The following is a 24215-nucleotide window of genomic DNA, read 5'->3' as shown; positions in this document are numbered from 1 at the left end:
GGTATGCAGAAACGTGGTAGGAATGTTCTTCTGTCCCCAAAGAAATATACCCTTTCCCACATAGACAGAAGCTGTTTCCGCTCCAGTAGTATGTATTCCATTGATGAAAGCTGACGGAGAGAGAACGCTTACACTTGCTTGACACTAAGTGCTTTCTGTGGGCTAACCTAATGCCATCCCTAGGTAGGAACTAGTATGAGATGCCTTCACAAATAAGGAAGTTGAGGCATAGAGTGGTGAAGTAATTTGTCCAGGGTTAGGCAGTGATAAATGACAGTTGGTCTTCAGCCTTATATGGACAGACGGCAAGGAAGGATGAGGGTTCCCAATCCACGGGTCAAATCTTTCATCTTCAAAAAATGCCAGCAATCCAGATTTTCATGTGAAAAGCCCCCAATTATTATAAACATTTTTTAATGTTTATTTATTTTTGAGACAGAGAGAGACAGAGTGCAAGCGAGAGAGGGGCAGAGAGAGAGGGAGACACAGAATCTGAAGCAGGCTCCAGGCTCTGAGCTGTGAGCACAGAGCCCAACGTGGGGTTTGAACTCATGAACCATGTGATTGTGACCTGAGCTGAGGTCTGACGCTTAACCGACTGAGCCAGCCAGGCACCCTGAAAAACCCCCAACTATTAAATGTCAGCGCACTTATTTAAAAACATCATGCAGATGATAAAGGATGAAATCATGCCATTTGCAGCAGCGTGGATGGAACTGGAAGGTATTATGCTGAGTTAAATAACTCAGTCAGAGAAAGACAGGTATTATGTTTTCACTCATATGTGGATTTTGAAAACCTTAACAGAAGACCAGGGGGAAAGGGAAAGGGGAAAAATAGTTAACAAACAGAGAGGGAGGGAGGCAAACCGTAAGAGACTCTTAAACACAGAGAACAAACTGAGGGTTGATGGGAGTGTGGGGGGGAGGGGAAACGATTGATGGGCATTGAGGAGGGCACTTGCTGGGATGAGCACTGGGTGTCGTATGTAAGCAATGAAATGAACCACGGGAATCTACCCCAAAAACCAAGAGCACACTTTTCACACTGTATGTTAGCCAATTTGACAATAATTTGTATTAAAAAAGAAATATGTCACACAGGCCAAATGAACCCCAGCCCACAGAGCCCTGTGTGCCACTCTGGTTTAGTCTAGCACCCTCATTATACAGATGGGTAAACTGAGGTCCAGAGAGCGGAAGAGGTTTGCCAGTGGCAGAGCGGGGTGGGAACCCGGAGGGTATTCTATCCTGAGAGCAATTCCCTCTTGATTTACGGGGACCCTCCTTGCCAGGCCTCACCCTCCTCATCCCCTATCTCCTCGGCCGCAAGAAGAGATGGAGCAAATGCAGGATCCGCGTGTTCGTGGGGGGACAGATCAACAGGATGGACCAGGAGAGAAAGGCGTAAGTGGAGGTCGCTGGTCCAGCGCCATCCCAGCTCTCCCCAAGTGTGCCCCACCCCTGCTTCCCCGCACCTGCACCACTGCCCCAGGTAGACTCAGCTCTCTCTGGGTCACAGCAGTGGTGAGTGAGCTCTGAACAGGGGCAGGCTTCGGTGTCCTGTCCCCCCTTTAATAAGTTGTAGGCGCCCTAACTCCAGCCATGTCAGGGAGGAGTGTTGCGTTTTAAAACCATCAAATCTGCTCAAGGAGCATGGAGAGATCCGTATGAAAGGAAGCATGGAGAAGGGCCCCCCTGCTGAGAAATGAGGTGGGGCTGAGGGTCCTTTAGGGCGACATCCCCCCAAGCTTGGGATGCTGTCCCTGGTAAGATAGGAGGTGACATTACTGGCCAGGAGAGGGGCAGCACATCTTACTGAATTTCTTGGTGAGAAGTGACGTTTAATTCCTCCAACTGTGTGGCTCATTCCACAGGAGAAGGGCTCTCTGCTGGGGAACCCATCTAATCTGTCTCAGCGACAAAGGACAGGCCTGGCTGGGGCGGGGGCTGGGCAGGGTGGGGAGTTGGGGGGGGGGGTGGCTGGCAAGGGCAGCCAGCCAGAATTTAGCCTCAGTGGTTTGTTGGGTTTATTGATCACCTCTTTCCAGCAAGAGATGCTAGTTTTCTTTTGAACATTGCCATGTGACGTTTCCTTTTAAGATGCGGCTACGTCAGAATGTGAGTTGATTTAAGTTGAAAAGGAAGTCAGCGGTAAGGCAGGTAAACAGGTGTGCAGTCAGGCCGGTGGGGCCACGGTTGTTTTGGAGCAAGAGCAAGGTCAAGTGAGGTGAAAGGTTGTAGGATGGAAGACCGCTGGACAGGGCAGACAGGTTGGCAACGATGCGCGGCTTGCTCAAGGGCATACAATTAATTAGCAAAGAGAAGAAACTCTGCCCAGCCTCTGGTGCCCTCTGCAACCATCCCAGCCACGATGCCCCAGGGTCGGGGCTCTGTGGCCTGTGCCACCCTGGCCCTACACCAGGACCACGTGCCCGTGACACTTGTCAGTCGCCCCTCGTGCGAGTTAAGGGCGGCCAGCAATCCCATCTCCTTGTCTTCGCCTGTCCTCGCCCCTGCTGAGAGCTCCTATAGCGAAAGGCCCTTCTCCACGGTGCCGAGGAGACCGTTGCTTGCAAAGGGCAGAATCTAGCTTCTCTGTCATTTCCAGAAGACAAAGAAGCCAGGAAGGGCTTTGCCGGCCCAGCTGCTCATTCCAGCCCCGAATGGAAGCTGGGCTCAGCGGGTTTCACTAAGCTCAAGACCATGGCACCGGGGGGTCATGGATGTCCGGGAAGGTTGTGGAATATTCTCTGCCTCCTGACTGTCGCTCCACCAGGCCAAGCCCTCTTCCCCCCTCCTTGCGACCCCGAGGCCAGGCTTGCACTGTCTCCTGCCACCCCCACACTGCACACCAACGCATCTTCCCACAGCTCTGCCTTCCTAACTTCATTCCCAAGTTCAGGGACCAGCCGCAGCCTGATCCTTAAGGTTTATTCTCCCCCCCACCTTCCCCCCCAGCTAGCCACTCATTGCTCCCTCTTCACCTCCTGCACCCCCATGCTCTCGCTCATTTGGACTTCCCACCCCCATGCATTCAAACCCTGCTAGTGGGTTCTGGAATATCCCCAAAGCCCTGTCCCATCCAGGGATTCTGATGCAGTGGGTGGGCTAGAGCCAAGTCAGGTGTACTATTTAGAAAGCTCCAGTGTGGACAACACACCCCCTTATAATAATCTTCTGCACCGTGCACTGTCTAGCTAGCTTGCTACCTCCTCTGTGAAGCCCTCCCTGACTGCCACAAACCATAGCTGGCGTCTCCTCCCCTGTTGCATGCGAAGCCAGTGCTGTGTGGCTTGTTACCCCTGGTTCTGCACTTAGTTCATGTGTGGTATCTCCGTTGCCTTAGCCCACCCTGTAATTTCCTGTGGTTTACGTTCCCGTCCCCTAGACCCTTGCTTCTCAAAGTGCAGTCTGTGGAGCAGCAGCATCACATCACCTGGGGGCTTGTCAGAATGCAGATCCCCGGGGCCCACCCCGCACCAGATGAACTGGATGGACTCTGTATTGTGACAAGGCCCCCGGCAGATGTACAGACAGAGTAAAACATAAGGGGCGCTAGTACCGAGATGGCCACCAGATACTTGGGGAAATCCTGCTCCATTACTTTTCCATGTTGCTTGTCCTCATCTGACCTACTTTATCAGTATTTGGCTCTTGTCCTGAATGCAAACTCGCTGAACACAGGGTTTGATCTGCTGGACTCACTGCTAGGTCCTTAGAGGACACCCAAGATAAACCCACTGAATGGAAGAATGCATGTTTAAAACTCTCCATCTTCCAGAATCATTTCTCTGTTGAGCAAGTTCCGGCTGGGATTCCACGAAGTTCACGTCCTTCCCGACATCAACCAGAAGCCGCGGGCTGAGCAGTAAGTTCTCTGTGGTGACTTACTTCCCAGGCAGAAGGACCAGCCGTGTGCCCCCAGATGCCTGTGCATGTTGCCCCTTGGTGTCTGGTGAGCCACGGGCAGGCAGCCACCTAGATAGGGCTCAGGGGGAGCAAGAGGAAGGGTAGGAGTTTGCAGCCGCTTCTTTTCTTGCCAGTGTTTCTTTGTCTGCCTATCGGAGCCCCGGGCTTTGCCAGAAAACCAGCGGGGCCGGAGGACAGTGAACGTTCACGTTTGTGCTTTTCTTAGAGCAAGTGTTGATACGCTGGAGCACATCCTGCTGTCTTGTCACTTGAGGGGAGGCAGGTGTTTCCATCCTCAAGGGACCCCACCCCCACCCACCCGAGGACCTGCAGGGGCCTGCGGGGCGATGTCTGGCTTCACACATCCCACTGCTTGCTACTCATAAATGTCTAAATTTTCTCCAACACCCTGAATGTTTTCATAAAGCAGTGCTTCTCAAGCCTTGGCCTGTGTCAGAATCACATGGCTTATAACAACTCAGCTTGCTGGGCCCCCTTTCCCGCCCCAAGATTCTGAGTCAGCAGATCTGGGTTGGGGCCCAAGGACCTGCATTGCTAATAAGCTCTCGGGTGCTGGGCTAGGCACCCCGCTTTGAGAACCACTGTCTTAAAGACAGTCCCGAGTCGATATTCAAAAATGCTGGATTAGGGGCGCCTGGGTGGCTCAGTCATTTAAGCGTCCGGCTTTGCTCAGGTCATGATCTCGCAGTTAGTAAGTTCGAGCCCCATGTTGGGCTCTGTGCTGACAGCNTTGCTTTAGGGATCCTTCTTTCCAGTGTTAATTGCTGCTTATTCCTCCTTTACCTGACTTAAACTTGTCTGCATCCTTCGGATTGGGCCCTAGACATTTTTTTCTCTTGCCTCTGTTCCCTGTATAAGCTCATCCACCCACATGGCTTCAGGTGGCTTCATCTGAATGCTGACCAGTCCAAAGTTTCATTTTGAATAATGTTAAGTCACAGAACAGCCTCCAGCAGCTTGCCATCTCTGAGCAGGTAACGAAGGAAGGCTTGCCTGATCTGGGCCCCCTGCTCTCCACTGCACTCACCTTGCTCTGGCCATGCTGGCTCCTTTGCTGCTCCTCAAACAGACCAAACACACTGCTGCCTCAGGGCCTTTGCACCTTCAGTTCTGTGTGCTTCAGCACCCGCTGTGCTTCAGCCTGTGAAGAGCTGGCTTCAGAATGACAGGCATCTTTCAGCTTCAGGGAGACCTTCCCCGCCCCGAATAGTCCCTGTCCTGGTACTCAATTTGCACCTTCAGGAAACTTCCCCTCTATATTGGCATATTGATTGCCCAGCTGACTGTGGGCTCCGTAGATAGTGGGTGTTGTGGCTTGTTCCCTGGCATGTAGCACAAAGCCTGGCACAGGGTAGTGCTCAGGAGAAGCCCGGGGACCAGTTGAGTGGGTGGAGGTGGATCCCAAGGTGGTTGCTGTGGACGGCTTGCGGAAGGCTGGTTGAATGCCAGGCCCAGGTTCAGGGCTGATTTCTACGCGGAAGCTGCTTTGATGTAAACCGCAGTGGCAGAATGAGCTCAGCCTACAATATGTGTGCTTTTGACACCCTTCTCCATTTCCCTGGGGGACCCAGTTCCCATGGAAACTGGGCCATCTCACCTGGCCTCCCCTTCTCTCTCTGTCCCCAGCACCAAGCGGTTTGAGGACATGATTGCACCCTTCCGCCTGAATGACGGCTTCAAGGATGAGGCTGCTGTCACCGAGATGAGGCGGGACTGCCCTTGGAAGATCTCAGATGAGGAGATTAACAAGAACAAAGTCAAGGTACCAGAGACAGAAGGGCCTTGTGGGGGTCGGGGGGGAGAGACAGAGGGGTCAAGGCCCTCCTCTGGGTCAGGGCCATGTGCCTTACCTGTCCTGATCTTTCTTTTTTTTTCTTTCTTTTTTAAGTTTATTTATTTATTTATTTATTTTGAGAGAGAGCAGTGAGTGAGTGGGAGAGGGGAAGAGAGAGAGAGAGAGAGAGAGAGAGAATCCCAAGCAGGCTCTGCACTGTCAGCATGCAGCCCAACATGGGGCTAGAACCCACGAATTGTGAGATCATGACCTGAGCCAATATCAAGAGTCTGATGCTTAACCCACTGAGCCACCCAGGCGCCCCTGTTCTGAACTCTCTTAACCCTCTTCTTGACCCTTCCCTGCCACCACGCCCCAGCCTCTGGGGTATCCTCAAGCCAAGGTGCTCAGTAGCCCAGTTGGGGAACTCAGAACCATTCTTGGCATGGGAGCCTGGTCCTCCTGCCCGTTTGAGTCCCCCCGGCCATGGCAATGACTGGCCGGAGCTCTCCCTCTCCTTTCTATGGCTGCTGGGAGGAATTCCTGAGACAGGTGCCAAAGGTCAAGGCAGACCTTGTGCTTTGGGCCAAAAGAGCTGCCTGATGGCTCTCCTTAGCCTCGGACCCCTTCCCACATGCAGCGTAGAGTCATGGGTGCCCCTTGCCCAGACAGCATCTTCCAGACTCTTTCAAGGCCTAAGGGAAAGTGGTGGCTGCCAGGAGCACCNGAATCCCAGTTCTGCTCCCTGTGTGCTCTGGGTCAGTGGTCCCCCCGCCCCCACTTTGCCCCTCAGAGGACATGTGGCAAATCTGGGACACTTTTGGTTGTTACCACTGGAGGATGGGATTGCTGCTGTCACTTAGCGAGTAGAGGCCTGGGACGCTGTTAACCAGCCTACCACCCACAGGGCAGTTCCCTCTAGGAAGAATTACTCCCCACAGAGGTCGCTCGTCAGGGTCTGGAGTCCGGGATCTCAGTGAACTCACTTCCCCCATAGTTTTCCATTCTGTGGGGTGCCCTCCCACAATCAGACTCGTGAGTGTCAATCATTTCTGAACAATCTGGAGACAGGTCTGGGGGTGGGAGGGAGCCTCCCAACCCAACCTCAGTAAGCTTTGGGGAATTGTGATCTGTCACAGCCCTGAGGCCCTGCCCCGGAGGGCCCACGGCTCCTTGGGAAATGCTGGAGAAAGCACAGTGTCCCAAGGAGGCTCTGGCCTGGCCCGATACGGAGATGGAGGTGGCAGCTTCCACTTCTGCTCCGACTCGACCTTATCAAGAGCCTTCTGCATGTCAGGACCTCGGCTTGGTGCTTTTGCAAGGGTTACGGCTCTCGCCGCTGCCCAAATTCCCCTGGGGAGGGGGTTATCCCACCCATTTTGCAGTGAAGACAGTGAAGCTCGGGGAGCCCACGTGCCTTGCCCGGGTTCCCTGTGCTGTGAGCTCTCAGGGCCAAGATGTGGACCCAGCTCCCTCCACACCACAGAAGGTCGCTCCCCCAGTGATGCCCCTGGTCACGGTAATAAGGTCCGGCAAGGAAAAGCCACGGAGGGCTTCTCAGGGTGAACCTGGCAGGCAGTGACTCCAAGGGTCCCCTTCCATCTCGGAGGAGAGAGAGCCTGTAAGAGCTTCGGGGGAACAACTCGTGCATCTGGTGTGAATGTTAAAAGAGGCCCGTGGGCTTGGCGGGGCCCTTTCCCGAGGATGTAGGCAGTGACCACGTGGCTTGTCTTCGCTCTAGTCCCTTCGGCAGGTGAGGCTGAATGAGATCCTGCTGGACTCCTCCCAGGACGCGGCTCTGGTGGTCATGTAAGTAGCCCCCGGTGAGAGGGGGGGCCTGTCGCAGAGGCCCGGGGCGTCCGCTCTGGGAAGGGATCCAGGAGATGCTTACCCCCTGTGAGGCGGAAGGGCCCGAAGCTCCAGTAAACACACAGCCCGGGGGGCTCCTTAGCACGTGGCTGGGCCTGCGTCCGCTGCGTCCCCCTGGCCTGACAGTCAGCTGGCAGAGGTCCAGGGTCTCACACATCCCAGGCCTCGCCGACTTCCCTGAGCATGGTTTTCCCTCGTTTGTCACCTTTTCCTGCCAAACAGCTTGGCAAAGGAGGCCCAGCCAGTTCCAGAAGAAAATAATTTCCTGGTTGTGAGGGCATCACCCAGCCCTTCTTGGCCATTGGCCACCCCCGACTGATGTCGGTGCCAGGCCTGGGCAGCAGAAGTAGAGGCTCGCCGTTCCAGGCTCCGTGCCTGTCAGACCCTCCGGCTTCCGTTGCTGCTGCCTGTGTCCGTTACGAGCCACTTCTGAGTATGTGCAAGGCGAGGTGAAAGGCGGCAGTGGCGCAGAAGGGCTCAGGGTGGCTCTGTTCTCTCGGAGGCCGGGAGGAAGAACACGGTTGGGTCAGCCCAGCTCTCCGAGCTCCCTCCCTGAGAGAAGCCCGGCCCCCAGGGAATGGGGTCTTCTGGCAACGCAGGTGGCTGGCCTGAGGGCTAGCCACCTGGGAAGCCTGCTGAGCCTGTTTCTTCATACCCTGAAGCCAGGAGCCAGCACGCTGTTTGCAGGCCCCAGTGCAAAATGAAAATGCGGGGGCCCCCTTGTTCAAACATGCTTAAGGGTGGCAAGATGGTGGCAGCAGAGGGTGAAGCCCAGCATGGGACCTTCTAGGTGCACGGGCAGCGCACCCACGCGCTGGCTCTGCTGGAGCAGTGCTCCCTGGGCCTGGTAGCGAGATCGTTTTTCTCGTACAAAGAAAGTGCTTCGTGTTTCTGTGATGTGCGAACTGTGTAAGAGAAAGACCTGGCTTTATCTGTGGGCCTCTGGCCAACACCCAGCAGAGAATGTTCCCAGGGCAAGGTTGGACTAGGCTGTGGACTGGGTCAGAGTGCACGAGACCGGGAATGGCTGCAACCTGGGGTGACTCCCCGGAGCTTTCTTTGGGTGTGGTACCTGTTGTGTGTGAAACCACCTCTTCATGAGTGCCACCTGCTCTCAGAGAAGCAGGATTGATTGATTGACTTTTTCAATGTTTACTTACCTATTTTGAGAGAGAGAGAGCTCATGAGCAGGGGAGGGGCAGAAAGAGAGGAGAGAGAATCTCAAGCGGGCTCCGTGCTGACAGCGCGGGGCTCGAACTCAGGAACCATGAGATCACGACCTGAGCTGAAACCAAGAGTCAGAGGCTTAACCGACTCAGCCACCCAGGTGCCCCTGAGAAGCAGGGTTTTTTTGCATTTTGTCTCTGCTGTCATTAGCTCATTGTGCGGCCTTGAACAAGTAGTCCTTCTCTGTGTCTCGGTCTCCCTCATTATAGAGAAGAGTTAAACCTAATTATTTCAACGTTATCCTTCACTCTAACATGCTGTGATTTCTTTTTTTTTTTTTAATGTTTTATTTATTTCTGAGAGAGAGAGACACTGTGAGCAGGGGAGGGTCAGTGACAGAGTGATACACAGAATCCGAAACAGGCTCCAGGCTCTGAGCCAGCTGTCAGCACAGAGCCCAACATGGGGCTTGAACCCATGAACAGTGAGATCATGACCTGAGCCAAAGTCAGACGCTTAACCGACTGAGTCACCCAGGCACCCCATAACATGCTGTGATTCCTAAATTTATTTGCCACTAAAATGAGTCTGTTTCTCAAGCCATAAGAGGAGAAATTTCATCCTGGGAGATGAGCTCCTGCTGATACCTCTTCCCTCCCCCTCCCCCATCCCCTGGACCTCAGAGGGAAAGCCAGACCCCCACCCTCACCCACCAACTGTTGTGGGATTAGCCAATACAAATAATCAACGGTCCAGTCACCTTAAAAAGATGCCTGCGCATGCTGTCCTATCCCATGGGACCAGCTACATCTGCTGCATGAGGGGCCCCGCCCATTGGGCCACCTTCACTGGGAGGGCACAGCGGCCACGCCTCTGCACTGCCTGTCTCCACCCCAGAGACACGCCCACCAGTGTTCCTACAAGTTCAGCCAGGGTTACTTCCCATCAGAGCCACCGGGCACTGTGGAAAACGGCCAATTCCTCGGTTCCCTCCAGATCAGGGTCTGGGGCGCAGTTGAGGAAACTGCATTCCCCAGAAATTCTGAGGACGGAAAAGAACCCTCCCAGGCCTAGATGAAAAGATAAAATTGCATTTTTCAGCATCTTGAAGAGCGCACTTGGACCCTTTCTTTTCTAGAGCAGGTTTGGGGCAGAACGTGGTGTTTGCTCTGTACCCATCAGCAGTTTCTCTGGTTAACAGCCCGCGTTTGAGGTCCACTTAACCGGCGCATCTGATCAACCAGCCTTATAAGATGATAAGCCAGCCCATAACCTTTGCCAAGATGAACATCTATCTCTGGTCCCACTTTTGGGTTTCGACCCCTCTTTTTTCAGTAAAGACACCGTCCTCAAAGGCAATAATAATCGTCAACATTGCATCTCGTTGATCGAGCTTCTGGGCCACACTCGGGCATCCGACCTTAGTAATTTTCGCTGCACTGTGAGGTGATTCGTCTCCCCCCGCAGCTGTGAAGTGGGGATTGTGTTCTGAAGCCTTGGCTCCAGGTCTGAACAAAAGGCTCCTTTATTCTGGAACATCGTTATCTCTGAAGATTAACAGCTTAAAGCGCACACACCCTGGCAACAGGAGTGACAGGCCTGGGGGTGGAGCGCAAAGGGAGTCCGTCCCTCGGCCGGGAGGACAGGCGGACAGGCTGGGGAAGAGGACCTGGCGCTGAAGCTTGAAAGGCCATAGCAGGACTGAGGGGTGTCCCATGCCCCTGGTAACACAGCCACCCGTGTTGAGATTTCGGATTTCAGTGCCTGAGAATAACGTGGGAGTTCCCAGAGAGTTTTTCAACATAACCGAAACTGCAGCCCAGCTGTTAAGTCAGAAAAGTTGGGTTTCGATCTCTCCGCTTCCCTTCCCCTGAGAGTCACCGGACACAGACACGCCCTGAGGGGACATCNAGGCAGTCGGAGCAGAGCCTGACATGGGGCTCGAACCCACAAACCACAAGATCATGACCTGAACCAAAGTCAGATGGTTAACCGACCTAGCCACCCAGGCACCCCTAGGGAACTTGCTTTTTAAAGGATGGTAGAAGTGGTCCCAAAGGAGGCTTTGAGGATGGACTTTTTAAAAAAGGGACAGCTGAGTGGCCTTTTCATCAGAGGTGAGAGTTGCAGTGAGCAGGGGCAGCTGGCGGGGGAGGGGGAGGGAGAGAATCCCAAACTGTGGTTGGAGCCCCAGCTCTGCCACGCATCAGGTCCGTCCTTTCCGGCCGCTAAGTAGCAGTGAGTGTGACATCAGCGGCTGGCGTCAGGAGGTGCTTGCCGTGTGCCGGGCATTGCGTGGCTCCGTTCGTGTGCTTTGTCCTGTTTAGAGCTTGCAAACATCCTGTGAGGGAGGTTGGTGTGTCCTCAACCTCAGGGTTGTGAGCCACCTGCCAAAGCCATGTGGCCGAGGAGGGGCAGAGCCACACTCACAGCTTCCCGGCTGCTGGCGCCTCCCATGCTCTGCAGCCCAGAGTCGCTCAGCGTCTTCCTTTCTGCTCGGGTGCCCCCAGCTGGGAAGAAGGGGGGTGCTGAAGGCCCTGCCCAGCCCCCGGGGTTCTGTTGCTGTTCAGATGAAATAATGGCTGGGATGTACTGTAGGAAAGCAGACAGACTATAAAGTGCAGCCCCACATAAGATGCCCGTGTTTCAAGTTCATGTAACGCCCGCTGGGCCTGTGAGATACTGTGCCTTCTCCTAGAGCCAAGAGCAGAGCAGCTGCGGTCACCCTGAAGTATTTTTGGAATCTTAAGATGGTGGGAAAGTCACTTCCTGAAATAGCCATAATTATGTAGCCAAACAGCCACCCCAAGGCACCTCGTTATTTGCACAGCATCGCAGTGGGGACAAGGGGCTGTCCCAGGGCAATGGGGGCAGGCCTCACATACATGGCCGGAGGCAGGACAAGATATGCAGCTGAAATATGTGAACGTATCACATTGTTGTGGCCATGGGCTGGCGTGATTCGAGGGGCCTGAGGGGGTGCGATGACCCACTCGACTGGGAAAGGATAGTGAGCAGCACAGACAACGAATGAAAAGAGGTTTTGGAGAGTGGGAAGGGCTCTGAGGACAATGAAACAGGGTGCCATGATAAGGAGAGACAGTGGCCTGCTCTGGAAGGCAGCGATGCAACACTAATGGCTGTGTCACCAACGCCCCGCACAGGCCTGCTCTGAAGAAGGTGATCGGAGAAGGAGGTGTGCATAAGCCAAAGCCTCAGTGATCTGAAGGAGCCAGCCAGGTGGAGGGCTGGAGGCGCTGCCTTCTGGGTGGAGAGAACATCACCTGCAAAGGCCCTGGGGCAGGAGCAAGCTTGTCATTTTTTTCCCCCCAGGAATGGAGAGAAAGCCATTGCATCTGTTAGGGGTGTGAGCAAGGCCCAGGGTGGGAAGAGGTGAGGTTGTGGAGATTGGTGGAAACCAGACTGTGTGAGTCTTACTGGCCATGGCTTTGTTTGAACAAGCTTTGTGGCTAAAAGGTACATTTGGAGTCGAGCTTTTAAGAACGGGAGATCATTCTTAGGGTGGCTAGGAAGAAGGAGCAGTGAAGGACTCAATAAACAGAGTGGTTATTCAGAAAGCAAACCCTGAGCTGGGCGGGCTGTGTGGGTAAGGCCTCCTGGTAATTTTTCACCTGCTGCTTCTTCCTGCCTTGCAGCACCTTGCCTATTGGGAGGAAGGGGAAGTGCCCGAGCTCGCTGTACATGGCCTGGTTGGAAACGCTATCCCAGGACCTCAGACCTCCGGTCATCTTGATCCGAGGAAACCAGGAAAACGTGCTCACCTTTTACTGCCAGTAACTCCAGGCATGGCCACACTGCCTGAAGCTGAGAGCGCCTGGGACATCCACCTGTCAGTGGGGACAAGACTCGGGTCCTGTTGTACTTGAACTGGTAGCATCTGATGATCTGACGGAAGAAGCTGGTAGATGTCCGGACTTGGGCTAGACCCCACTCCCATCGGAGGCATCCTCTGGGCTTTGCTTTTACAGGCTAGAGAAGTAGCAGATGAAGTGGTGTGGAAAATTCTCTGGTGGTTGTATATTCCTTTTAAGTTTTCTTTTGATCTTGATTACAACGAATTAAGATTTCAGTCTTTGATTTATCTGCAAATGTGAGTCGGAGTGCTGAGTGTGAATCTGACAGTTTCTAGACCTTCCCTAGGAGTGCTCCCTCAGCGTACCTCCCTCCTCCCACAGCCAGGAGGATGGATGCCCCCCTACAGCCCTTCCAAGGGTGAATCGCAGGGCCATTTGAGCCTCCACGATGCAAATTTCTTTAACCACTTCTCTCTCTCTTCACTTTCATCAATAACGTGTCTTCAGTGTTTGGGTTGGTTCTTTCGTAGACTAGGGACTTCCAGACTTGTTTGGGCTGCAACCCCCAGTGAGAAATAGATTTTTTGTTGAGACTTGAAACAAACATATTGAAACTATAAAGTGCCACAAAACAATACTTACCCTTACTGTGGGTGATGCACTCTGATATTTTCCCTATATTTCTTTCCTTTTTTTTTTTTTTTAAGGGAGGAGGGGAGGGGCAGAGGGAAAGAGAGAATCTCAAGCAGACTCCATGTTCAGCATGGAGCCAGACTCAGGGCTTGATCCCACGACGCTAAGGTCATGACCTGACCTGAAATCAACGCTCAACCGACTGCCTGCTTCACCAGGCACCCCTCTTTTTCTCTTTTTGATGTTGGCTGCAATCCACTAATGGGTGGTGACCCATGAACTGCAGAAAGGCCATGTGGGGCATCACTGCCCTTTCTCCATCGTATCCCACAGAGGAGGAAAAGGAATGAACAAAGTACATGAGGAGGGGTACTGGTGGTGGACGTGTCGAGAAAGAGCTTCTTTTTTTTTTTTTTTTTTTTTTCCTGAGAAAGAGCTTCAACGGAAGGGCAAGAGTTAGGGTGTCTCATGGAAGGATGTTAATTTCAGGTGTGGTTGGGGAGGGAGGTTGGTTAGGGATGTTCAGGATGCAGGTTTGTTGGGTCAGGAGTGGAGAAGCAGAGGAGAGGTATAAAGATGGTCAGAATGGCAAAAGACCAGAAAGGTCCACACCGCATCCAAGGCTGGGTAAAGAGCAGGGGGCGGGGGGTTGGGGGCAGTGAGGAACCGCCAGCAAGAGATGGAGGTAGAGGGGCTGCGGTGAAGGTAAGCGTTAAGACGGGGCTCAGAGGTGAAAGGGAACCTGGGGAAGATGAGCCTCGCTCGGGTAAGGGTGTTTGGATACTCACAGTGTTTGTGCCAACCGCAGTAGGACACAAGAGCAGAGGGTACATTAAGAGATGCCCCCTGCCCGTGGGTGAGGCTCCCCGCAAGGGCATTTCAGCTCTAGATGCACCCCTGCAGCATACAAGTAGGTAGTGGGAGGTATGACTGGCTGGGCCTCTTGCAATAGCCACTTTCTTCGGAGCAGCCGAAGGAACGAGGCATCTTTGGGCCTGGTAAGCCTCCTCCAAGCCCACTGAAGTACCCACTTCATCACAAAAACAAAACTCTCTTTCTTAGGGTCAGGATCCAAAGGACTTCAGTGTCTCTCAGGTCCTGTCGCTGCAGACAGGCTTCCAGGCTGTCACAAGCCCCACAGTAGTTTCACTGCATGAGGACTTGCTGAGGGTCACCAAGTGCCCGGCTGAGCTCCTTCGGGATGGTCCCTCTGCTCCTGGGGGACGGGAGAGGGGTCCTGCCTCTGAGCCATTCCATAGATCTGGGACCAACCCCCAACTCCAGATAAGGTGAAGCTTCAGTCGGGGAATGCTTGCCTTTCTAGAACCACATAGAAAACCATTTCCTGGCGAATGATGCTCCCTCCTCAGACTACAGGGAGACCCTGATCCAAGGACAGAGAATGCTCCTGCTTAGAACATTAGGAAAAAACAAACAAAAAACCAGTTTTCACTCTGTTGGAAACTGCATTTTGAGCAAGGATAATAGCTTTGTTTAAAAAAAAAAAAAAAGCCTTAAGTTAACAGTAAGGTCAAAAACAAAGGAGTAAAAAACTATGTTCACTCGGTCAACAGATTTTGTTTGTTTGGGAACATGCTATTTCCCAACTCTGCTGAGTGTTTTGAAAAAGTTAACTTTGTTGTTTTATCAGTCCTGGATTGAACTGTCCTCTGAGCTTCTGGATCTTTAGGTCATATGGCCAGACTTCCACATGAACATTTGCAGGAGGCACTAATTTTCCCTTTGCATCTCTGCTATGTGCTTGCAGAGTCACAGGGAACTCATTTTCTTCTTCTTTTTTTAAAACGTTTATTCATTTTTGAGAGACAGAGACAGAGTGCGAGCAGGGGAGGGGCAGAGAGAGAGGGAGACACAGAATCTGAAGCAGGCTCCAGGCTCTGAGCTGTCAGCACAGAGCCCGATGCGGGGCTCCAACCCACAAACATGAGATCATGACCCAAGCCGAAGTCGGATGCTTAACCGACTGAGCCACCTAGGCACCCCTTCTTCTATCTTGATAAAAGTCTCTGAGTATCTCAGTCTTGCCTCAAACCAAGAGGTGGAGGGGTTAAGTGGAAAGAGACACAGTGTGGCCACCAAGAAGCTTGGACTTGAATTTCTGTCTCCTCCCCAAACTGGCAATGTGACCTCAGATACCTCTTAACCCCTCTGGGCCTCTGTGTAAAACGAGAAGACCGGACCAAACAGGTGTCACCAGACGGCTGGCCTGCTGATGGTTGTGGTTTGGCCCACACACAGTTGATCAAAGCTGTGACTGCTGGGGTGGGATGAAGAACACATTCTTTGGTCACCCCACCCTCGGCCGCCACTGCCTACTGCTTTGCCGTGTGATCAGAGGCTCTCAAGGGTCCTCTAGCTCATTGTTTGGACAATAGGAAAGCAGAAGTGTGACGTATTTCAGTCCCCAGTGTGTGTGTGTTTGTGCGCATGCGTGTATCTGCCTTTGAGTGATAAAATCCTCCACCTTCGTGAGTTTCAGTGCTGGGTTTCCCTTATCGTCTTCCCTTGCATTGTTCGTGGAAAAGCTAACCCACCGAGGGGTGGATGGGCAGGGCCGGAGCCCAGTGGCAGCCAGCAGCCACGCTGGCCCCCTCAGCAGGGGCTCCTCACCCATCTTCCCCTGCCCCCACCCTGTCCCCGCCGGGATCCACTGCCCTATGTTCCCCTCAGCATTTCAACCTCCTGATTTCACATCCTCCTTCAGTTCCTGCTCAGACTTCTTGTGGCTTTGAAGTAAACACAGTGTGGCCCATTTTTCACCCAATAGGCTTGCTGAGTTCTACCTCCCATGCAGAAAGCTGTGGGCCTCGTTAGCCCATGGAGGGCCCCCCTTTGGACTGGATTCCCTTTAACACACCTGCCTGGCCTTTCCTGTGAGGCGAGGAAGAGATGGGTTTTATAAGGATGAGACCAGCTGGAATGTTCCAGAAGGACCACCTGGCTGCGAGGCCCCCAGGCACATGCAAAGCAGCCAGGTTTCGCTTGTAGCCGTGTTTAGCTCAGGAAGTTAACCAAAAAAAAAAAAAATGCTGCTGAATTCAAAAGTGTTCACAAAACAGGACCCAGGAAAGCCCAGCCACCCCTTCGTTGGTAACTCCCCACTTGAAGTGAGGGTTAAACCTACGATCGAAAGCACAAGCATCAGGCAAGCAAAGGGAGCTGAAATAAATTCAGTTTCTAAAAATGCCATGTGGGTAGAACCTTGTGAAGAACCACCTGGCTGAGAGGACAGACAGGGACATGTCATATGGATAAAGAGAGAACAAGTGTTTTTCATCCCAGCTTATAAGAGAGTTACAAATAGAACGCTCTACGCTCTACGGACGTGAAAGAGGGAGAGCAAACCCAAGAGCAAGGGAATTAGGCCAGTCTCTCTGGAGAAAATGGTATTTAGAATAGGTGTGAGTGATCAGTAGGATTCTACAGACAGACACAGGGGCTGTGGTTGGGAGGAGGTGTTTCAGGGGCATGGGACCCGAATAAAGGGATCCCCTGTTTGGAGAATAAGAAATAAGCCAGTTTTCCCAGAGTATGTGAACTGGGGGGCGGTGGTGGTGGTAATAAGATCAGAAAAGTCATAGTGTGGAAGACTCCTACTCTCAGGCCGGGGAGCGCATAACTGACTCAGAGGCACTGGGGAGCCACTGAAGGTGAAAGGGCAGAGCCTTAGGAAGCTTGGCTGAACAAGAGAAGGAAGAGGCTGGAAGAGAAAAGGCAGGGCACCCAGGGAGGGGACTGTGCAGACTGCAAAGGCAAGTCGGCAAGGGCCCAATGCTCTAGGAGTGGCAGAAGGTGTGGAAAAGAGGATGAAGAAATCGTACCTTCCAGAACTAGGGATTTCCTGGATATACGTGTGGGTGGAGCTAGGGCCCCCGAAGTTGAGCCTGGGCAGCTGTAAGAATGGAGAAACTGTGTAATGTGAAAGGTAATGGGCATTCTGGTGGAGAAAGAGAGAGTAAGTGGCTTTGGTTTTGAATACTTAAAGTGTGAAGACATCCCAGAAGGCAGAATTGGGGTCCTGGCGCTCAGAGAGCTCAGGGTGTCCACTGTTAGTTGGGGACTCTTTGAGAAGAGACCATAAACAGATGTGAGAGTCACATTCTCGAACAGGAATATTGAAGCCAAAGCTTGAGTGAGATCACCAAGAGAGAAAGTACAGAGAATGGAGAGGGTTACAGGCTAGACCCTGGGATGGGCTATATTTAGGGGGTAGAAAGAAGGAGGGGCAGCCTAAAAAAGCACTGATAGAGCAGGAGGAAACCCCAGGTAACCAGGCCCTCAGAAGACACCAGAGAAAGGGTCAAAGAAGCATAATAGACCCCCAGGGCAGCTGTCTGCAGAGGGGCTGAAGCTGCTGAGAAATGCTATTGAATTTGGGGGTACTGGGCATCACGGGGAGCTTTGCAGAGAATAATCTGGTACAGTGATGAGTCAGGGCCCAGGGATTGAGAAATAATTTGTAGAGAGAAAAGGAAAACAGCAGACATGCATATATAGACCTTATACACAAGTGATCCAGCAATGAGAGAAATATAAGAAAGATAAGGTGGGGGAAAATAAGTTGGAAACTTGAGGGAGAAACAGATTCCAGAGATGTTCTGATTATTATTATCGTAGGCCTGTATCAGTCAGGACAATGCCAGGAGATGCTCCAATAACAAATTACCCTCTAAACGTTAGTGGCTTACATGGCAAAGTTTGATTTCTCTTTTCCCAGTATCTCTGTGCTGGTTAGGCAACTCTTCGTGGCCCTTCTTCTCCACATCACGAACCAGTGGTCCACAGTGCTCCCAGCTAGTGAGAACACCACCTCAGTCAGTAGTCGAGGAGGGGGAAAGAGAGCTGGAATGTCCTGCTCTGGCTTCCAAATGCTTTAGCCCAGAAGTGACAAGTTACTTCCACTCAATGCTCATTAGCCAAATAAGTCACATGACTCCACCTCACTGCAAGAGTGCTGGAAATTTGGAGGGAAAGTTTGAATACTCATTGAGCAACAAATGTCTCTGTTATAGGGTGGGGGTGAGTAATAGAGACCTGAGTGTCTTTATAGGTCAGAGGGGGATAGATTTAGGATGCAAGGAAGGAAATAATTGACAAAGAGGCAGTAATGGTGGATCAAGGAGATGGGGCAGGGGGGTGGGAATTTTGTCAGTCATCAGGGAAGGTGTATCTCAGGTCCACCAGTCCTAGGGTCCAGCACTCTCAGGATACTTGCCCTTGTGACTTTCCCTGGTGGGGCTCCTGAGCACCAGGGCAGGAAGCGAACATGCAGAAGGCCTGTGACATGTCCCCCAGCAATGAACCCCCAAGGAAGAAGAATGGAAGGCCAAGGCAGAAGGGAGTCAAGGAGAATGATAAAAGTTCCTAGAGATGGCTGACTATGAGCTCTGAGGTTGTCAGAGAGGCCAGCAGTGAACTACAAGAGTTGAGAAGATTTGCAGGGCTGGTCGCATTGAGGACATAAAGGGTGCTCATTGGGAGTGGGAGAGAGGAAGACAGAAGATTACAGGGTAGTTTGTGGTCAGTATGCGTGAGATTCTGCAGGAGGTAATAATTTTCTAGCAAAATCTAGAGATCCACCTTTTTTTTAAAGTTTATTTTATTTATTTGAGGGGGGCGAGGGGCAGAGGGAGAGGGAGAGAGAGAATCCCAATCCAGGCTATCAAGCACAGAGCCTGATGAGGGATTCAATCTCATGAACCATGAAGTCATGACCTGAGCCTAAATCAAGAGTCGGATGCTCAATCGACCAAGCCACCCAGGCACCCCGTGTCCACCATTTGACTACGAGATACGTAAATGTGGTAACTGGGGTGAACATCTGGGTTATTGGATGGATGGTAGTGAGATCTCAAGTCTCAGGGGAGGCCCAGGGCAGCTGAAGGGTACTCAGGGGAGAGGCTGTTTACCAACTGGCATGGGGTATTTCAATACCTCAACTGCTGAAATAGCTCAGTGAGTGCGTGTCAGCCATGATGGCGACCACATCTGATTCATCATTGCACCCCAGCACCCAGCTTGGCCTTAAAGCACATGCTTCAGTGGCATTTTTTACATGCACACTATTGTGTGACCATCACCATCTAGCTCCAAAGCCCTTTTTGTCATCTTGGAAAGGAAATCCCAGACTCATTAAGCAATGGCTGTTCACCCACCCCTGGCAATCACTAATCTGCTTTCCGTCTCTGTGAATTTGGCTACTCTATAGATATTTCATGTAAATAGATTCATATAACATGTGGCCTTTGTGTCTGAACATATGGCCTTTGTGTCTGGCTTCTTTCACTTAGTATAATGTTTTCAAGGATCACCCACGTGGCAGCACGCAATAGTATTTCATTGCTTTATACAGCTCAATAATATTCCATTGTGTTTATCCCTTCATCAGGTGATGGACATTGGAGTCATTTCTACCATTTGGCTATTATGAATAATGCCGCTATGAATATTTGTGTACAAGTTTTTGTTTAAACTCCTGTTTTCAATTCTTTTGGACATATACCTAGGAGTGGAATTGCTGGGGCAATTCTATATATGGAATGGTATATGGAATATATGGTAATTCTATGTTTAACTTACTCAGTAAATGAACCCTGGGTGTATTTTTAAAACTTGTAAGGGCCAAGTTTAGAAGTGCACCCTGCAGGTAACTGTCAGGCCCATTGTAGGCCACTGTAGTCAACCTTGACTGGCCATACCCCATGGTGGTTTTCAAAAACCAGCTCGGTTTACTTTTCTTTCTTTTCTTTTCTTTTCTTTTCTTTGCTTTGCTTTGCTTTTCTTTTCTTTCTTTTTTTTTTTTTTATTTAAAAAGGTATGTAACAGGACTTTTAAGAGATCAGCAGCTTGGTTGGGAAAGAGCAGGAAGTGGAGGTCACACTCCTCAAAGATTGAGACCCATAATCTGAGATACCTCTTTCCTTTGTCAAGCAAAGACACTCCCCTGACCCCCCATCACTGGCCGCATCATAAAGGATTTGCCTCAGGGGCCACTTCTGGTGAGGAAAGAAAGCTGCTTCCAGCTTTGCTTAGCAAGGGCACCAGAGTTGCTGCGGGATGGATTTCCTGAGTATAGAATAGGATATCCATTTCCTGGGCCCAAGAAGATTGTGTGTGTGTGTGTGTGTGTGTGTGGCCAGACTGGGACTTCAGACCACAAAAGGCAAGGTTTCTGGTTGGAGCTTGGGAGAAATCTCTAAAACCCCAATAAAATAAGAGTTCCAAGAACCAAGTACAGAGGTGCAGGGCCCTCATCACCAGATTGTTTAAAATAGAGCACGTGCACCATCAGTGACCTTTTATCTGTTCGGGATTTACAAAGGCCCCTTCCAGACCTTCACAACCCAACTGTGCAGTAAAAACAGTTCTTGGCTCCCTCTTCCCTTTCCCCTTCTCAGAATTTAAAGATGAATTAGGTCACAGCAGAGACAGCATCAGGGAAGTGCTACTAAAATCAAGTTAAAATATCTCTATAGTCTGTTCAATTTCCACATTTCTAGAAATCTCATTTAAGAATATGGATTTCCTGGGGTGCCCATGTGGCTCAGTCTGTTAAGCATCTATCTGACTCGGGCTCAGGTCATGATCTCACAGTCCATGGGTTCAAGCCCCACCTCGGGCTCTGTGCTGACAGCTCAGAGCCTGGAGCCTGCTTTGGATTCTGTGTCTCCCTCTCCCCACCCCCCCCCACCCGACTCATGTTCTGTCTGTCTCTCAAAAATAAATAAACGTTAAAAAAAAAAAAAGAGTATGGATTTCCCTTTGGGCTCCTTGGGTGGCTCAGTCAGTTGAGGGTCGGACTTCAGCTCAGGTCATGCTCTCGAAGTTCATGAGTTCAAGCCCCACATCAGGCTCACTGCTGTCAGCCTGTCAGTCCAGAGCCTGCTTCAGATCCTCCGTCCCCCTCTGTCTATCTGCCCCTCCCCAGCTTGAGCTTTTTCTCAAAAAATGAATCAAAACATTTAAAAAATAAAAATATGGATTTCCCTTTAGCTCACTATATTTCTTTTTCTGATATGCTTGATTTTCTATCTTTGAAAGACACAAAATAAGAATTGTATGATTTCATTTATACGGACTTCTGGAACAGGCACAGGACTTCTGGAACTGGAGCGGCAGAAAGTGAATCAGTGGTGCCTGAGCCCAGGATTGCAGGGCAGGGTGAGCGGGCTGACTGGCAAAGGGCACTAGGGAACTTTCCGGAGTGACAGGAGTATTCTCTATCTTGATGGGGTGAGGGTTACGTAGGCAAATACATCTGCCCAAACTCTTTGAACTGCGCACTTGAGATCTGTGCATTTTACTGTATGTAAATTATACCCCAGTACAGTTAATTTAAAAATAATAACTTCAAGGAGTTACTAGCTCCGTGACCTTGAGCAAGTTCCTTAAACTCTCCACGCCTCCGTTTCCCCAGCTGTAAGGTGGAAATGATGATCGCATCCTACTTCGTAAGGTTGCTGTGAGGACCACGATCTCACACCGTGCAACATTCCCTTGGCCCAGAGGCAACACCAGAGTGTTCACCATTAGCTCCACTCATGAACCCAACTTTGCTTCCGCCTTTTTTATTTCTGCAATGTCTTATTGTCCATTTCCCCCCACATTTCCTTTTTTGGTCTATCCTAGTGCTGATCTACATTTCCTCTCGAAGGAACCAGCCGGTCTCCTGGCCCTGTCGCTCTCCCTCAAATGAGGCCTCTGCGATGACAGGGAACCACACTGATTGTGATCATGTCTCTTCAACTGCTCAGAAACCTCCTACTGCCCACAAAAAAAAAAAAAAAAAAAAAAAAGGCTCCCACTCTCCAGGGTGACCGTGTAAAGTCTTTCCTGAGGTGAGCCCAAGAATTCGTTCTAGTCTTATCTCTCGCTGACTTTATCATTATTGCTATTTTAAAATAAGCCCTGTACTTACTGTCAAAGTGACCAGTGACTTGCAAACCTGGCCCTTGAGCCAGTACCAACTTGGATGCATCAGGCCCCATTTGCGAGGCCTCACATGGGACCCAGACACCAACCCTGGGTTTTTTGTTTGTTCACTTACATGTTCAGTTGAGGCATAATGTGCACACAGGGAAATGCATACATCTTCAGGGTACAGCTTGATCTGTTTTCACAAATGCCTGTACCTCCTGCATAACCCACACCCTATCAGGACAGAGCATTTCAACACCCCAGAAATTTTCTTCATGTCTGGTGCTGTGTTGGTAAGTTTAATATCTGATTCCCTGAGATAAAAAACAAATAAACACTGCTTTGTAGTGTCTGCTGATCTCTGTGGGGTAAATATTCCCAGCATGGCCAATTTCAAGCCATCAATATGATGTCACTTGAAAGAGCTCTCACTGAAGAGGCTTACGGTGCATTCTTGTGAACCAGGACCAAGTGACCTGGGCACACCACAGCTGTGTCCTTTCCAAGTCAATCTCTGCCACCCTCATCCCCAGGCAACCGTAAAATAAGCAAAAGTTTAACTTTGCTTATTCTAGAGTTTCATAGGAATGGGATCTTATAATATGTACTCTTTTTGTCTGTTTCTTTCACTTAACACGGTTTTGAGAATCATTCATGCTGTATGAATGGTAGTTGGTTCCTTTTATTAGAAACAAATGTTTATTTTTGAGAGAGTGCAGGCAGGGAAGCAGCAGAGAGAAGGGGACAGAGGGTCTCAAGCGGGCTCTGTGCTGACAGGTTGACAGCAGTGAGCCTGATGTGGGGCTCCAACTCACGAACACGAGACCATGACCTGATCCAAAGTAGAACACCCAGCTGACTGAGCCACCCAGGCACACCACTGGTTCCTTTTTATTACTGAGTAGTATTCCACTGTGTGGATGTTCTTTCATTTGTTCATCTAGGCTCCTGGTAATGGGCACCTGGACTGTTCCTGGTGTTCGGTGCTATTAGGAATAAAACTGCCCTGAACATTCTTGTGCAAGTCTTTCATTTCTTTTGAGTAAATCCCCATAAGTATAATGGCTAGGTTGTAGGTAGGTGTGTGTTTAACTTTATGAGAAACTGCTAGAGTGAATTCCAAAAGGGCTGTACCATTTTACCGTCCTATCAACCACTATGAGAGCTCCAATTGTTCCATATCTTCGCCAATACTCAGTGTTGTAGGAATCTTCACTTTACAACAGTTCCTTGGGTGATTCTGTTTCACAGCTAGGTTTAAGGACCACTGGACTGGACTTGATTCAGTTTGCTAAATACTAATGGCCAACATTTATTGAGCACTTACTGTCTGGATCTGTTCTATTTAGCAAGCCTGACAACAGTCGTATGAAATAGATACTGTTAGTCTTCCTATTTTGCAGAAGAGGAAAATTAGGTATAGAGAAATTAATTTGCCTAAGGCCACATAGCTCTGAAGTGGCAAAAGCTAGGTTGGAAAACAGGCAGTCTGGGCCTTGGACTATGAGTTTATAATCACGGAGTTACACTGCCTCCATCAATTCTGTATACAGCACCCTATGGGGCTTAATCGTTAATCGCTGCCATTATTATTTTTAGTCAAACATGGACTCAGCTCAGCTTCCACCTTTTCCATCAAGATTTCTCAGGCTCCCCATCTCCTCCTGCCACTGTGGAATCCCTCGATGTAATCACGAGTCCTTCAGAAACGTGGGAGACTTTCGGGTTGCCCTTTATTTCTGTATTTCTGTACTGTCTTACTACCCCCATACTATATGTAAGGTTACTAAGAATAGGGTCACTCCATGTTTATCTTCCTATTTCTGGCATGTTTGTGGACTTGAATTTAATATTTCTCTAAATATGCTTTAGGCAAAATCACCAAAGTCCTTTATTTATTTATTTATTTTTTAATGTTTTATTTATTTCTAGGAGAGAGAGAGAGACAGTGTGAGCAGGGGAGGGTCAGAGAGAGAGGGAGTCACAGATTGAAACAGGCTCCAGGCTCTGAGCTGGCAGTCAGCACAGAGCGCGACGCGGGGCACGAACCCACGAACCCACGAACCGCGAGATCATGACCTAAGAGAA

General features: G+C 50.7%; 1 protein-coding gene across 1 annotated transcript in view; it reads left to right on the top strand.

Moving 5' to 3' along the window:
* SLC12A3 (solute carrier family 12 member 3) overlaps positions 1-12820 on the top strand; it is a 33782-nt gene extending 20962 nt beyond the window's left edge. Inside the window, exons 21-25 of the mRNA XM_077751286.1 lie at positions 1295-1406; positions 3784-3870; positions 5559-5694; positions 7448-7515; positions 12399-12820. Of these exons, the coding sequence (XP_077607412.1) occupies positions 1295-1406; positions 3784-3870; positions 5559-5694; positions 7448-7515; positions 12399-12540 (545 nt within the window). The 3' untranslated portion in view covers positions 12541-12820. The remainder of the gene's footprint in view (positions 1-1294; positions 1407-3783; positions 3871-5558; positions 5695-7447; positions 7516-12398) is intronic.
* Positions 12821-24215: the final 11395 nt, after the last annotated feature.

Source organism: Crocuta crocuta, unplaced genomic scaffold, assembly GCF_008692635.1.
Source record: "Crocuta crocuta isolate KB4526 unplaced genomic scaffold, BGI_CrCroc_1.0 scaffold124, whole genome shotgun sequence".
Lineage (NCBI taxonomy): Eukaryota > Metazoa > Chordata > Mammalia > Carnivora > Hyaenidae > Crocuta > Crocuta crocuta.
The sequence above is the reverse complement of the archived record's forward strand: the minus strand, read 5'-3'. Positions and strand labels throughout refer to the sequence as shown.